General features: G+C 36.8%; 1 protein-coding gene across 1 annotated transcript in view; it reads left to right on the top strand.

Annotated features, from left to right (window-relative positions):
* OGFOD3 (2-oxoglutarate and iron dependent oxygenase domain containing 3) overlaps window positions 1-16,615 on the top strand; it is a 72,063-nt gene that overhangs the window by 6,897 nt on the left and 48,551 nt on the right. The window contains exons 2-4 of the mRNA XM_036766225.1: window positions 1,778-1,995; window positions 12,582-12,657; window positions 14,574-14,616. Of these exons, the coding sequence (XP_036622120.1) occupies window positions 1,778-1,995; window positions 12,582-12,657; window positions 14,574-14,616 (337 nt within the window). The remainder of the gene's footprint in view (window positions 1-1,777; window positions 1,996-12,581; window positions 12,658-14,573; window positions 14,617-16,615) is intronic.

The following is a 16,615-nucleotide window of genomic DNA, read 5'->3' as shown; positions in this document are numbered from 1 at the left end:
TTGATGTTTGCTCATATGGCTTTTAACTTTATGTTAAAGTTGTGCTCTGCTGCCTGGGTGGAGAGGGCACTGTCCCAAGCCTCAGGATTTTTGTGCTGTTGTGTTCAGAGCTAGTCCTGGGCATCTGTAAGTTCTCAGTTTTTCCAATGTGGAAAAGGAAGGTGTGGTAACTGTTCTGGCCTGTGTGCTTATCTGTAAGTGACCACAAGCATTCTTTCCCACCCTGAAACTGTAACCAGTGTTCCTGACACTCCTTGCCCTGGGACTGTGACCCAATTCCAGCAAAGGATCTCCTGTAAGTTCCTCTTGCTTAGTTTCTGACCCCTTCATGTCTATGGACTGAGAGTTCCAGAAGGTGCTGCTGCTGATTCAGTTATCCCCAAGGCCTGCTGTTGGCTTGTGCCAGGCATAGTCTATTAGTAGCTACCTGGTACAGGGGCTCAGGGCCTCACTGCTAGCTTGGCACTGGGCCTGGGCCCTTGCTTCTGGCTTGTGCCAGTTTGCAGGGCTTTGCTGCTGGCCTGGGCTGGACTGCATTCCACTCTCTCCTCAGTGAGACAGACCTTTCCTACCAACCTTCTAAGTTATCTTGGGCTGGAAAATTGTTTCAGCCCCATCCTTTTGTTGGTTCTACTGCTGCAGAATTCCTTTTCAGATATTATTTTAATGTTATTTTGGGTGGAATTTGGGAGAATTCAGGGGATTCCTTGCCTTGACTCCACCATCTTGGCTCTACCTCCTTCATTTCTCTTAAACCACTCAGAGACAGCATATTTTGGTTCCATGTTCTCCCCAAATTTTACAGGGTCTCCTTCTGTCTCTCTTCAAGTGTTGTCATTTTGTTTTATTTTACATAAAAGAGATGTAGTCTGTCTATTCTATCTATTGTATAAAGGAAAACTATTCATAGATGCCTGAACTCTTTTACTACATCTGGATACCTTTTTGTTCTGCAATTGACATTTTCCCTCTTAATTTATCCACTTATGGCTAAGGTCTTTGAGTTTTCTCCTGAGATCTTTGGTAATTTCAGTCTTTCCTCTCCTTATTTTCCCCTATTGCTTGCCTTCTGACTCCTTTCTTTCTGATGGTAGTTGCCCTAGGAGAATCTCAAGGTGTCTCAGCCTCTTCCTGCACTAAGCATTTCATAGTTCACCAGCCTAGGTCTCTGCCCTAAGTGACTTTTGGGGAAATAGAAGTGGCTCTAGCTGAATGCTGTGCTGTTTCCCCTAGGCTTAGTGGATTGCTGCACAACTCCCCACATTTGATGTCCTATCTTGTTACCTCTTTTCCTTAGTTCTCAGGCCTAATGGTTCATAGTGCAGCTGTTGCAACCAGGGGTGATTTCTGTCATTTGCAGTTAGAATCTCAGAGGATCTTAGAGGAGTTGGGGTGTGGAGTTGTAGATGAACCTTATTTCAAGCCTGGATACCAACTAAATCACAGATCACCACACAGTTAAAACTGTTAGATATTGCCTTGTTCTCTAATGTTTACATATGTATTTTTACCCACCTCTGTGCATCCTAATTGTGACTGCCTTGTGGAGGGGAACTATGTTTCATGTTTCTTCTGAAAGTCTGTTAGATGCTTGATAATTATTTGTTGATTGACATAAAGCTCTGGTTAAATTATGGTAAGCTATGGATTCTGGGAATATTTATTGCAGGAGTAATATGAGACAGCCAAAGTACTGTTTTAAGAGTCAGGTGGGTGTATTGCAAAATTCAGTTACATGTTAGATGAAAATTGATATTAGTTTATTTTCTGTTCCTAGTATAAAGAAGAATCGAGTCCATCATGAATCCCAGAGGAAGTGGTTGAAAATTTCATTTTGGGGATCATCTGGTCTACTTGCCAGTCTTTTATTGTGGATCTTTTTGAATGGTGATGATGGTGTCCCTGAAGTTCTGGCTCATCATAATGAAATTCTACAGAACAGGTTTATTGAGGTGATTTGTTCTGACGATTATGACAGTCACAAAAGATTTGAAGGTACTGGCTCCATTTATAAATGTTACTTGTTTCCCCTCAAGGATAGTGCTCTGGTATAAAGAGTGATTATAAAATACTAGTTCAACAAATTTTATTACAATGTGCCTAGAATCTTTTCACCTTGGAAAGGAGAGTAGGTTAGGGTCATAACCCTGATCTTGGTATTTATATGTAACATTTAAAAATCATTTCTATTCATCTTAAAAAACTTGCCGTTATAAACTTCATATCATTAATTTCACATTTTAGATATATAAACATAGGCTACATTAATTTCTACTGTAATAGCAGTAATAATATTTTCAGAATAAAATAATCCTATCACCACTCACCGTGGGTAAACCATTTAAAAAGCTGGAGTTTACATTGTAACAGTGGTAACCAGCAATGGTGAAAATTTCACACGGTTTTTGTGCTTGACAAGAGTAAAGTATAGATTTTAGATGATTCATTTCGTGTTTTGTGATATGCCCTCTCTTATCTTCAATCTCTTTCTGTCTTCTGGCTCCTTCATTGCTGTCTACAAACATGTTCATGTCTCTCCCATTCTTAAAAAGCCCTCACTTGATTTAAATATATTCATTAGTCATTGTCCCATGTCTCTCCTCCTCCTTGCTGCTATGCTCCTTGACAATACTGTCTTCATTTGGTTCTTCCTCTTCCTTTCTTTTCCATCTTTTCTAAACCTTCTGCAGTGTGGCTTCCTGCTTTATCATTCAAATGAAACTGCCCTGTCCATAATCATCAGAGTTCTCTTGATTGCCAGATTTAATTTTCTTTTTTTTTTTTGAGGGGGGAAGGCAGGGAAATTGAGGTTTAGTGACTTGCCCAAGGTCACACAGCTAGTGTATCAAGTATCTGAGGCCGGATTTGAACTCAGGTCCTCCTGACTCCAAGGCCAGTGCTCTTCTCACTGCACTACCTAGCTGCCCCTAAAATTTAATATTCTTTTCTCAGTCTCAATCCTTTTTGACCTCTCTGCAACATTTTACTCTGCAGTCACTATCCCCTTTTGGATACTCTTTTTTCCCCCGGGTTTTTGTGACGCTTTTCTCTTCTTTTATATGTCTGATAGTTCATCTTGGTTTCTTTTGCCTTGTAGATGTCCTCCAAGCTCTGTTCTCTACCCCCTTCTGTTTTCCTTCTGTGTTGTCTCATTTGTTGATATCATTATTTTGGACTTCTTTGACTTCTCCATCATATTCCCTTCTTCTAACCTTCCCTATCAGGGCACCACAATCCTTCCAGTCACCTAAGCTTATAACCTTGGTGGGCATCTTCAACTCCTCATCCTCTTTCCTCTCTCAAATCCATCAAGTTACTCAATCTTATTGTTTCTGCTTTCTCAGCATCTCTCATATAAGTCTCCCCTTCTTGCCAATCATAAAGCTACAACCCTAGTTCAGAGCTTCATTACTTCTCAACTGAACTAATGCATTTGTCTTTTTTCTTTTCTTTTTTTAATTATAGAGGTATTTAAAAATACTTTAAAAATTTTAGTTAACAGGCATTTAGAATAAAAGAATAAACAGAATAGAATAAAAGAAAGCCCTCATAACAAATATATATGTAGTCAAGCAAGACAGATTCCCCTGTGGGGTCTTGTCCAAAAATATATTTCTCAATCTGTATCTTGAGTCCATTACCTTTCTGTCAGGAGATAGGTAGAATTCTTTGTCATCATTTCTTTACAATCATAGTTGGTTACTGCATTGATCAGAATTCTAAAATCTTTCAAACTTTTCTACTACAGATTTTTCTAGTACAGATTTGTTATTGTATAAATTGTTTTTCTGGTTCTGCTCACTTCATGTTGTAATAATTCATACAGGTTTTACTAGGTTTCTTAGAAATTCTTTGAAAATTCCTTTTTGTCATTTCTATGAAACAATAGCATTCCATTACATTTATCTATCGTTATTTGTTCAGCCATTACCCAAATGATGGTCAACCCCTTAGTCTCCTACAAAAAGAGCTGCTATAAATATTTTTGTACATATGGCTACTTTTTTTCTTTGACTAATTTTTTTAGGGGATGACTAGTAATAGTATTGCTAGATCAGAGAGCATATACTATTTAGTAACTTTTTAGTTTCAAAAGTAATAAATTGCTTTCCAGAATGTCTGTACCAGCAGTGCATTTCATATTTTCCTGTAGCCATTCCAGCATTTGTCATTTTTCTTTTTTTGTCAACTTTGCCAATCTGATGAGTGTGAGGTAAGACCTCAGAGTTGCTTTAATTTGCATTTCTCTAACTCTTAGTGATTGGAGCATTTTTCATATTCCTGTTGGTAGCTTGAATTTCTTCCTTTGAAAATTGACATTTTATATCCTTTTGATGATTTATCAGTTGGAGAATGGCTTATTCTTACAAATCAGTTCCCTACATATCTTGTAAATGAGACATTTATCAGAAAAATTTGCTAGAAAGATCATTTCTACTTAACTTTTTCTCAGTTAGCTGCATTGATTTTATTTTTGCAAAATTTTTAAATTTTATGTGATCAAGATTATTTATTTTAACTTCTCTTTTTGTGGTGACAAAAAATTGAAATTGAGGGGATGCCCATCAATTAGGGAGTGGCTGAAATGTGGTATATGATTGTGGTGGAATACTATTATGCTATAATGATGAGCAGGATGCTCTCAGAAAAATGTGGAAAGACTTCCATGAAAAGATGCAGGGTGAAATCAGCAGAACCAGGGGAATATTGTACACATAGTAACAGCAATATTATACAATTATCAATTGTGAATGACTTCACTATATTCTCAGCAGTACAATGATCCAAGACAATTTTGAAGGACTTATGATGAAAAATGCTATCCACAGCCAGAGAAAGAACAGATGCAATCTGAATGCAAAGCAAAGCATGCTTTTTTAAACTTTATTTTTCTTCTTCTTGTTGATTTTTTGGGTTAGTATTTTTTTACCTGACTAATATGGAAATATGTTTTGCGTGACTGCAGTGTATAACCTATATCAAATTGCTTGCCTTCTCAAAGACAAGGGAACAAAGGGAGGGAGGAAGAGAACTTGCAACTCAAAATTTTTTTTAAAAAGCAAATGTTAAAATAGTTTTACATGTAATTGGAAAACAAAGTACTAACTATTGAGGACAAAAGGCTCAGCTTAAATCCCAGCTTCCACAAGAAGCCTTTCCAAGTCTCCCGTCTTCCCCTTACTGCCCATTCCTTCCCTCTGAGATGACTTTCCATCTGCTCTATGTAGATCTTGTATGTATATACTTTTACTTGTTTTTTTGTTCAGTAGAATATAAGTTTCTTAAGGGTGAAGTCTGTGTTTTTGCCTTTCCTTGAATTCTCAGCATTTAGCCTAGTGCCTGGCTTATTGCAAGTCTTGTGTAAAAATGCTTGATGACTGACAATATAAATATAAGTGAATACATTTAATTATTTATTTTATCCCAAGGAATTCACACACCCCTCTCATTCTAATATTATATAAATTGGTCTGACAAAATAGACAAAGGCAAAATCCTACCAATTTTTTTCTGTGACATAAATAAAACATCTTAGAATAACAGATACAGAACTATAAGTAATTTTTGGCTGGTGGAGGGTAGGGGTCAGTGTTTCCATTCCCTTCATTTTATAGCAAAGGAAGGTGAGTCCCAGAGAGTTTAAGTGACTTACCCTGAGTCATAAAGCTAGTATTTGTTTGGGGGAGGTTTTGATCCCCTGTGTTCCTGTTTATTGCTTCATCCCCTATGCTAGGCTCTTCTGATACCTAAACCAAGGAGAGAGACAAAGTAGTGAAAGAAAACTATAGATTGACATCCTTAATCAATATTGATGAAAAAATATGGAATAAAATAGGTGGTACAGCAATATATCAGAAAGATTATCAACTCTGACCAGGTTGGATTTATTCCAGTAATACACGGTTGGTTCCAGACCAGGAAAACAAACACATAATAAGACATAAATTTTAAAAATCATGTGATTCAATCCATAAACGCTAAAAAAAAAAAGCTCTTGACCAAACAGTTCTTTTTCTTAAAAAAACTGTAAAAACCATAAGAATTTGAAGGATCTACAGAAGGACATGATCAAGAGTCTCACTGAATGGGAAGGCATGGGTGTGTTGTGATCTGTATTGGAAGGGGTACTTTCATTGTTGTGATCAGTCGACTACTACTATGTACCAAGTACTGCTCTAGGTGCTGGGGATACAAGGACAAAGAATAAAATACTCCTTTCTTGAAATGATCCTTCATTTTAATGGTTGAGACAATAAAAATATATGCAGTATAAATATAAAGCTAATAAATACAAATACATACAAAGTGGTTAAATACAAGATAGTTTGAGAGGAAGGGAACTAGCAGATAGAGGAAGAGATCAGGAAAAGCTTCATGTAGAAGGTGATGCTTGAGCTGGTCTTAAAGAAAAAGAGGGACTCTGAGGTCTAGGTCAAAGCTTCTTAAATTGTGGGTTGCAACCTCATATGGGGTCATGTAACTGAATATGGGGCGGGGGGGGTTGCAAAAAACTTGACAACGGTAAAAGGTCTCTGAACGTGCAAATCAAAACTATATAGTCATATAAAAAAGTGCTCTAAAGGTCTGACCAAAAATTAATGAAAAAATTAATTGCAGTGACCAAAAATTAATTCAAAATCAAACATGTAATGCATCCGAGGTGTTTCTGGCAGCACATGCCTGTGTTGCATTGCGTGACTTCCCTGAAGCCTTTGTTCTGAACACACAACATGTGTACTTTGCCTTGCGCATGCCATTATGCCATGGAACACCAAGGAATGCTGCCAGAAATATCTCTGCTCAGATTTGAAACTATAGTATGTTATGAATTGCACAGTTTTTATTGTACATACCAAGTTTTCTGCTCTTACAGAAACATGATAGTTTAATTATGGAAAATAAAGACTTTTAATATTTTCCCACCATCATTCCTCAGTATTTAAATATCAAATTAGTGTATCTTTGGATTGTCTTGGGTTAAAAACCGCTGTTATCTCCTTCCTTTACAAAATTGCAGCAAGTAAAATAAAAAACCCTTTAATAATATTTCTCCACCATTACAGCTGGATGTATATATAAGTGGGAGCCTCAGTTTTTTAAATTAAGTACAAACAAGTGTAATTTCATAAACTAAAGCTAGTATTTATTTGAGAAATTATTAGCAAGATTTATTTATATTTTAGGACAAAAATATTTTTTGGTTATGGATAAGTGGCTAAATTTAAACAGAAAAGATAAAAATACTGATGACAATGCAGCAGAGTCTTCACCACCAGGTTGTAGTATACCTAAATGGATAAAGAAAAAGAAAATATGTCGAATCGTTTTTGCAATATGGATTTACTTTAATGATGATGGTGTGGAAAAACCTTTTTGCTTAATTTGTAACGAAGTTTTGGCTGTGGAAAGCATGAAACCAGCCAAGTTAAAATGACATCTTAATACCAAGCCTGTAGCATACTGCAGTAGACCAAAGGAATATTTTGAATGACTTTTAAAGTCTCCAAATAAAGAAAAACAATGTTTTGAGAAATTTGTTACCTATATATAAACCGAGGCCGTGTAAAAGTTTCTCTGGCAAAAAGAGATTGTGGGTGGAAAAAGTTTAAGAAATCCTGCTCTAGGTAAGTAGGGAGTACATTCTAGGCATGTGGGACAGTCATTACAAAGGCTTATGGATGGGAGATGGAATGACATGTTTTAAAGAACAGAGGGAAGACCAGTTAGACTTTATCGTTGTGTATGATGGTGGAGTAATGTTCCCTGAGGCTAGAAAGATAGGTGGTGGACAGGTAATGTAGGACTTTAAAATCTAAACAGAGGAATTTATATTTTATCCTAAAGACAGTAGTATACCACTGTATATGGAATACCAAATCATTGAAATGCTTAAGTATTCATAAGAGTTGTATGTAAGGTTTTTCATTTTTCAATTGCTTAGTATGTGCCATTGAAGGAAGTATAGTTGAATTAATGAAAAGGAGAAAGAGGGAGTTCTACATAGGAAAAACAGTTGGAAAAAACCCAAGGAGGTAGCAATATACGTGGCATATATTTGTGAAAAATAAGCAGATGGAATCTATTAGAATTGTGACTACTTGTAAGCAGTAGTTAAAGCAAAAATTGTTCATGCAAAATAGGGGAAAGTATAATGAAATCAAAGAAAGCATTGGGGTTACTATATATAGGGTTACTAACTGTAGAGATTTAGTTAGAACATGTTATGTGAGAACATGGTAATATCTTTGCTGTATACAATTTTAATGTAATTTTTTGGGTAGTATTTACAATGACAGTTGTCAGGCTTCTCCTCTAATTCCTCATCATGGCGTGGAGTTGACCCTGTGTTTTCTTAGAGTCAGTGTCGAAGAAACACAAGCTGTTAAGGTTCTACTGAAGTAGAAAGGTGTTAAGTATCATTGTGCTCATAAGTTGTTTGTATATGTTGGTTAAGGATCAACCTTAACTTAAGGGTGGCCAGTCACTGCTTCTATCAGATGAATTTTTTTTTGTTCCTTTCAAGTCATTGAGACTGTATTGTGTTATACTCATTGTTATAGTAGTCTTGTCACTGTTATGTCCTATTTGGTGACATTATGGATATAGTTCTAAATTGCTTTCCAATTCACATATCCTCCAACAGTACCTTTCTACAGTTCTTCTAAGTACTATTGTGTTTCTTTTTTGTAGTATTTGCCAATCTAAGAAGTGTGAGTTTGAACTTCCTGGTTGTTTTAGTGTGTGTTTCTCTGATTACTAGTGATTTGGATTTGGTTTTTTATTATGTTGTCTGTCTTAATCATGGGCAATTAATATCTGCCTATTTATTCATATCTGTCTGTTTCCATAAATAATGTTTTGTTGTATTAATACAGTTCCCTAAACTCCTAAATATTTTACTTATACTGTAGTTATTTTGAACAGAATTCCTCTTTCCATCTCTTCTTTTTGGCTTTTGTCACTAATATAGAGAAAGACTGGTGGTTTGTGTAGGTTTATTTTATATCTGGCTACCTTGTTGAAATTGTTTCAATTAACTTTTAGTCGAATCTTTAAGATTCTTTTAAGTAGATCATCATATTACTTGCAGGAAGCAGTAAGGTTTGCATCTTCTTTGTGTTTATTCACTGAATTTCTTTGTCTTGATTTATTGCTGTAGTTAGTCTTTCCTAGTGTTAGATAAAAAAAATTGGTGATAATAGGTATGTTTACTTTGCTCTAATCTTACAAGAAAGATTTCAGATTTATCCCTGTGGTATCTAGTGTTAGCTATTTGTTTTTTAGAGCTCTGTTTTACTCTCCTAAGGAAAGATCTATTTAATTACATGTTTTTTTTAGTGTTTTAAATAGGTACTCTGTGGTTTAGTTTTTAATTTCCCTAATTTTGAACTTAAATCTGTGTTCCTAGTATAAATCCATCTTGGTCACAGTATATAATGATCTTTTGATGTATTTCTTATAGCCTCTTTGCTTGTATTGTATTATTATTTAAAATTAAATTTTATTTTTTCAATTAGCAGTGATACACTTTCTTTCCTTGCTACTTCATGATGCCCCTCCCCCTCCTCTCCACAATTGAGAAAGAAAGAAAAAACAGAACTGTTACAAACATGTATAGTTGACCAAAACAAAATTGGCTGTGTCAAAAAAGTCTCTATCTTCACTCTTGAGCATTTCACCTCTCTATCTGGAGGTGGATAGCATGTTTCTCATCATGAATTCTTCAGAATCATGATTGACCATAGAACTGATGAACGTTCCTAAGTCTTTCAAAGTTGTTTGTCTTTACAATATTGTCATTTTATAAGTTATTCTCCTGCTTCTAATCACTTCATTCTGCATCAGCTCATAAATGTCTTTCCAGGTTTCTCTGAAGCCATCCCTTTCATCAATAGTCTTCTATCATATTTACATATGTGTATACGTGCACATACACGTATGCATGCATGCATATATACACACGTTTATGTGTGTATGTACATGCATGCACACAAGTATATGTGTGTGTGTATATGCATACATATGTGTGTGTATATGAAAATAAACTTGTCCAGCCATTTCCCAACAGATGGACATTCCCACAGTTTCCAATTCTTTTGCCACCACAATTGTAACTGTTACAAATATTTCCATACATTCTTCAGTTAGAGTTTATTTTGAGTATGGCTAATCACTTCCTTAACTTCCCCAATTGACTTCTTTTTTTCCTTTTCTACCTTTTCCCTTGTTGAGTAAAATATATTTCTGTACTCAACTCTGTGTGTGAGAAAGCGCGAGATTGGGGGGGGCGGAGCCAAGATGGCAGCTGGTAAGCAGGAACTAGTGTGAGCTCCATACCGAGTCCCTCCAAAAACCTATAAAAAATGGCTCTGAACCAATTCTAGAACGGCAGAACCCACAGAACGGCAGAGGGAAGCAGGGCTCCAGCCCAGGACAGCCTGGATGGTCTCTGGGTGAGGTCTATCCCTCACGGAGCTGGGAGCTGGGAGCTGGGAACGGAGTGGAGCAGAGCCCAGCCTGAGTGGCGTGGAACAACCAAACTTGGAGTCGGGTGGATGGGGCCCCTAGCGCCCTGAATATGTGAGCTGCTTCAGTTACCAGGCTCCTCAACCCACAAACACCAAAGACTGCGGAGAAGGTTAGTGGGAAAAGCTGCGAGAGTGGAAGGAGTTCGCGGTTCGGCTTCCAGCTCCAGGGGCAGCGGAGGTGGGCAGCTACAGTTGCTGCTGCTTCTGGCCCCAGGCCCACCTGGTGGGAGGAATTAAGTGGCGGATCAGAGCAGGAGTGCACAGCCTGCTGAAGGTCTAAGCCCAGCCTGGGCTGGGGGTTCTTGGGGAAGGAATAGTGCTGGTGTGACAGAGCTGGCACCTCCCCCCCAAACGTGGAACATAGAACTCGTTAGTCTACAAGCAGTCATACCCCACCGAAAAACTCAAGGGTCAAGTTAGTTGGTTGGGAATATGGCCAGGCAGCGAAAGCAAACCCAGATGTAGTCTCAGACTTTGGATTCTTTCTTTGGTGACAAAGAAGACCAAAACATACAGCCTAAAGAAGACAACAAAGTCATAGAGCCTGCAACAAAAGCCTCCAAGAAAAACATGAACTGGTCCCAGGCCATGGAAGAGCTCAAAAAGGATTTGGAAAAGCAAGTTAGAGAAGTAGAGGAAAAATTGGGAAGAGAAATGAGAAGGATGCGAGAAAACCATGAAAAACAAGTCAATGACTTGCTAAAGGAGACCCAAAAAAATACTGAACAATACACTGAAGAAAACAACACCTTAAAAAATAGATTAACTCAAATGGCAAAAGAGCTCCAAAAAGCCAGTGAGGAGAAGAATGCCTTGAAAGGCAGAATTAGCCAAATGGAAAAGGAGGTCCAAAAGACCACTGAAGAAAATACTACTTTAAAAATTAGATTGGAGCAAGTGGAAGCTAGTGACTTTATGAGAAATCAGGATATTATAAAACAGAACCAAAGGAATGAAAAAATGGAAGATAATGTGAAATATCTCATTAGAAAGCGTGAGATTGTGTGTGTGTGTGTGTGTGTGTGTGTGTGTGTGTGTGTGTGTGTGTGTATTCACTCCTTTGACCAGTTGGGAGAGAGAGGAAGTTTCATCTCCCTTGCTTCCCCCTTTTTTTCTTGTTTCTATTGACTTTAGTTGTTCTCTACAATTCTGAGAAAACCCTTCTTCTCCCTTACCCCACCTCCAGTCCATTTCTCTTTTGGAGGGGCTTTAACTAGTACCTTGATTTAATCCCTTTAATGTGCTTATTATCCACTTAATTTTATCTTTTTGCTGTTTCACTAATTAGCTTGTAATTTTTAGCTTAGTCACTTGATCCTCCTATATTGTAGCAAAAAGATTTTTTTTTAAATTGTATCAGGAGTTTTTCTTTGACTCATTCATTATCTGTAGGATAAGCTTTTTATTTTTATGAAGTATTGTTTTTGTCAGCATTATGGGAAGTAGAGAGATAACATGATCCCATCACTACTAGAACTTCTATGAGAGTTTGACAGACTTCTTTCTGTTGATTTCCTAATCTTCACTTGATAATACCGTATCTTATACTTGATAGTACCTGGGGCAGAGCAGTGGCAGTTACTACAGGGTTACCCACTGATTTCTATTATCACTGACTGTAGTCTGAGAAAATTTATTTAAATGGCAGCAAGAAGGATTTATTAGATGGCAGGAAAGATTTTCTGATTTTCAGTGGGTTTCTTAGCAAGATGAGTTTTTAAGGACCTGGTAGCCTCTTTTATTCAAGTATTCTTCTATGGGTATGATAGTCTTTATTTTCTTGGTACGATTTAGATGAATTATTTCCTAGAAATAGGGGAAGGGCTAAATGACTTTAGATTGTAAGCTCCTTTACAGAAGGAATTTATTTCTTCTCCATTCTATGAAAGTCCATAGGTCCTAGAAAAATGCCATTTACATGGCAGATACCTAATAAATATTGATATAACATAATATACCCAGAACTTGTTGGTTCATTTAATCAGAAAACTATGAGATGCTTTGAAAATTTGTTTTCATTTCCTATATCTTTATATTTGTTTTCTTATCCAGGGTGTACACCTAGAAAATGTGGCAGAGGCATAACAGACATGGTAATCACCAGAGAGGAGGCTGAACAGCTCCGTCGGTAATTATGTTTGTGCATTTGAACATATTCTATCTGTTCCTGGGACAGAGAAGCCATGGGTTCTTTCAGTTTGAATAATTTGTCATATTTTGGACATAAAACTGTTCTTGAAAATCACTGATACTAACCTTATGGTCCCACTCTCACTTTCCACCAGTTTCTATAAATTTTTTTTTGAAGTTTCTGTAAGCTTCTTCTTCTGTGTTTTCTTTGTCAAGGCAAATTTTTTCACCTTCAGTGAAAGAACATTGTCTTAGTTTGACATTGTTCTTTTGAGAGTACTTTATTATCCTCATTTTTTTTTGCCCTCATCTTCCTCAGCCTTAAAACTATCCATTTCCCAGTCTAACCTTATACTAACCCTTCTTCAGTGGATAGGATCTATGTTTGTAGTATTTTACCTTATCTGTTAGATTAAGATGTGGGCTAAATAGCTTTTGGGGGGAATGGTCTGAGAACTTAACTTCTTTCTTTGGTTTTTAAATCCCTTCATAATCTGGCTCCAGCGTAACTTTCCAGACACATCACATATTATCCCCTTCATATAGTCTACAGTCCAGACATACTGACCTTCCTGCTGTTATTCGCACACAACACTATATCTCTTGTCCCCTGCACCTTGAATACAGTGCCTCCACACTGGTACTTCTTAGAATCCCTGGATAATATGCAGGTTGTCCCCCCAATAGAATATAAGCTCTTTTAGGGCAGTGATTGCTTCATTTTTGTTCTTGTATTCTTAGTGTTTAGCTCTTATGTAGTTGGCCAGACCCAACTTAAGGCTGGCGGTTCAAGATTATTTTGAAATGGTGTACTTGTGTAATATTTAGAAGTTAATAAAAGGAGGTTTCTTTGCCATAGAATGAGGAGAATACTCATTGAAGATATAGGTTTAATTCATGTGTGCTTCTTGGTGTTGGTCATTCTGTGGGTCTGTGACTAGAAGCCTCAGGAAGAATCTCTTGACTCTTCATCAGCTGAGTTTTTTTATTTAGACAACTGAGAACTTAAATCAATGGTCTGAGCCTTAATACCATGAGTCATTCAAGTCTTGAGGAAAATTTCAGTGCCTTTTGAGGAAAAACTAGCCTAGGAATCTACTTAGGGTAGGGCCTTAGGAAAACCTAGCCTTGCATAAATGTTAAGGAACTCTGGTAGATATTTTTCCTACCACATCATAGAAGGTTCTTAATAAATGCATATTGATTGGCGTCTAAAAAGAATAAGGATAGTCCTTAGACAACAAATATATCATTTGTCTCCAGGCCCATACTGGGCCTTTCTACCCCAAGATTTGGTAACCCCTGCTAAAGCTCATATCCATGCCACATTGGGGTGCCATACTTGGACTTAAGTTGAAAAAGATGATAATAGTATCAGTGTTTCTATTTGTATAGCAATTGTCAATTTTCAGAATGCTTTCATATCCATTATTTCATTTGATTCTCATTAATAACAATCATGTGAAGTAGTCAACTGAGCTTTCAGAGCGTTATTTTTTTCAAAGTCACACAGCTAGGAAATAGAAGAATTGGAACTTGAACCCAAGTGTTCTCCTAGTTCATTTCTCCTAATTTAATACATTGCTTCTCTTATTAAAAGTCTGTATCATTTGTCATTATAAAGTAAACAAAAAGGGGCAGCTAGGTGGTGCAGTGAGTAGAGCACCAGCCTTGGAGTCAGGAGGACCTGAGTTCAAATCCAGCCTCAGACACTCGACATACTTATTAGCTGTGTGACCTTGGGCAAGTCGCTTAACCCTAACTGCCCTGCCTTCCCCCCTCAAAAAAAATAAAGTAAACAAAATCTGTTACCTTCAAGTTGCTCACTCTGATATTTTGTTTAGGAATAGCTATTGTAAGTAATAGTGTGAAAATTTTTAAAATATTTCCTCATCTGAAATTCTTTCTCTGCAGTATAGCTGAAAAGGGATTGTCGCTAGGAGGATCTGAAGGAGGGGTGAGTTGTACTATTACTGTTTTGTTTTGCTTTTTTAAAAGCTTGAAAATAATTTTTAATTTCTTGGGTGGAAATGAAAAGCTGCCAGGAAGGAAAGAATATTTTTTTCTTACTTGGTTGTCTCCATGTGGGTTTTGAAACAAAGAAATACTTATTTGCCAACCAGTCATTATTATCTAGTCACTGTAAACTTATATTTGTATTGTTCACCTTTCATTTCTTCTTTTGAGTGAGATCTGCATAGAAACATGTTTTGTTTTTTCACTTAGCCTTTGCCACTTATTCTCCACATAAATCTCCAGTAAGTAATAGAATAATTACTATAAGGGTGAAAGAGCCCCAAGTGAAAAAGATTTTGTATTCTGTTACATAAGTGCAGGCGCAGCTAGGTAGTACAGTGGATAGAGTGCTGAGCCTCGAGTCAGGAAGACTCATCTTCCTAAGTTTAAATTCAGCCTCAGATACCTACTAGCTTTGTGACCCCAGGCAAGTCACTTAACCCAATTTACCTCATGTTCCTCATCTGTAAAATGAGCTGGGGAAGAAAGTGGTGAACCACTCCAGTATCTTTACCAAGAAAACCCCAAAAGGAGTCACAAAGAGTTGGACATGACGTGATAAAATAGACAATTAATTTATGAAGTTTCATATAAATTTTAACAGTAGTAAAGATCTTTGTGATTTTTCTTAAGCCAAAACATAGCACTTTTAGAGATTAGACATCTTTCTTTAGTTGATATTTTGTATCATTCTGAGAGGTATTGCCATCTACATTAAGCATGTAATAGGTAGCAGGAACAATTTGAGTGATTGATATGATAACTAATGTAGGACAATTTTCCAGAGCCTCCTCACACTATGTCTCAATTTTGAGCTGTTGAAGGCATCAGGGAAGCAGTGTAGTAGTGGGAAGAACAATGGATTTAGAGTCAGAGAATGTGAGTTCACATCCTGCCTCTACTATTTACTACCTCTGTGACTTTGTACCAGTTTGCTTAACATTTCTGGGCCTCAGTTTCTTTACCTTTATAATAAGGGTTTCATATATCTGTCTCTAAATTGATGATCCTTCTATAATGAATTTCTAGCACATCTGTCATGACGTATTCAAATGTAAATGAGGAGGTCTTAGCTTATAATGAGACACAATGCACTTTTGGCTCTTCAGTTTTGAAGTGGATTGTTGTAAGAAGAAATCCTGACTGGACGTTCACCGTATGCTGAGTGTGTATTATCATTGCCTTCATCTGTTTGGCTATCACTGGAAATTCTGAAATGAGTGGATAACAACCACTACATTTCCCTTTTATAAGCTGATTTAAAATTTTAATAAGCATCCTCTGAAGAAAAAACCTTACATGTTAGGTAATGTATGTCTTATTCTGATTTTATGGATTAGGAAAATTACATTCAGAACAAGTAAATCAGTCAGTCGTCAAGCATTTGGATATGCTATCCTTCCCACTGCTTTTAAGAGTTACTGACTTCAAATCCCATATTGTCTTCACTATACCACAGCATCAAATAAACAGAGCATTGAAAAGTAAAAACTGCCTATATTAAAAGATTTACTAAAAGCTAGCACTTTTGGTATTTGCTACTTTGGATTATTCCCTGTCATCATCTCTATTAATAAGGAGTTTACATGAATTTTCTTTTTTGTTTTGTTAATTCTTTTTTTTATTCTGAACCAAATAGCCAAATAAAATGAGCATTTCCATATACCTATGGAAGAGAAAAAGAGGATTTCTGTATGAAACTGTAAGTTATTATGTACAGCTTGCTTTTCCTTTTTAAGTATACAATAAGTTTTGCATTTAACTTTTTTTTTTTTTTTGAGGGGAGAAGGCAGGGCAGTTGGGTCTAAGTGACTTGCCCAAGGTCACACAGCTAATAAATGTGTCAAGCGTCTGAGGCCAGATTTGAACTCAGGTCCTCCTGACTCCAGGGCTGGTGCTCTATTCACTGCACCAACCTAGCTACCTCTGCATTTAACTTT

Source organism: Trichosurus vulpecula, chromosome 7, assembly GCF_011100635.1.
Source record: "Trichosurus vulpecula isolate mTriVul1 chromosome 7, mTriVul1.pri, whole genome shotgun sequence".
In the NCBI taxonomy this organism is placed as follows: Eukaryota; Metazoa; Chordata; class Mammalia; order Diprotodontia; family Phalangeridae; genus Trichosurus; species Trichosurus vulpecula.
This window is presented reverse-complemented; position numbering and strand designations above follow the sequence as displayed.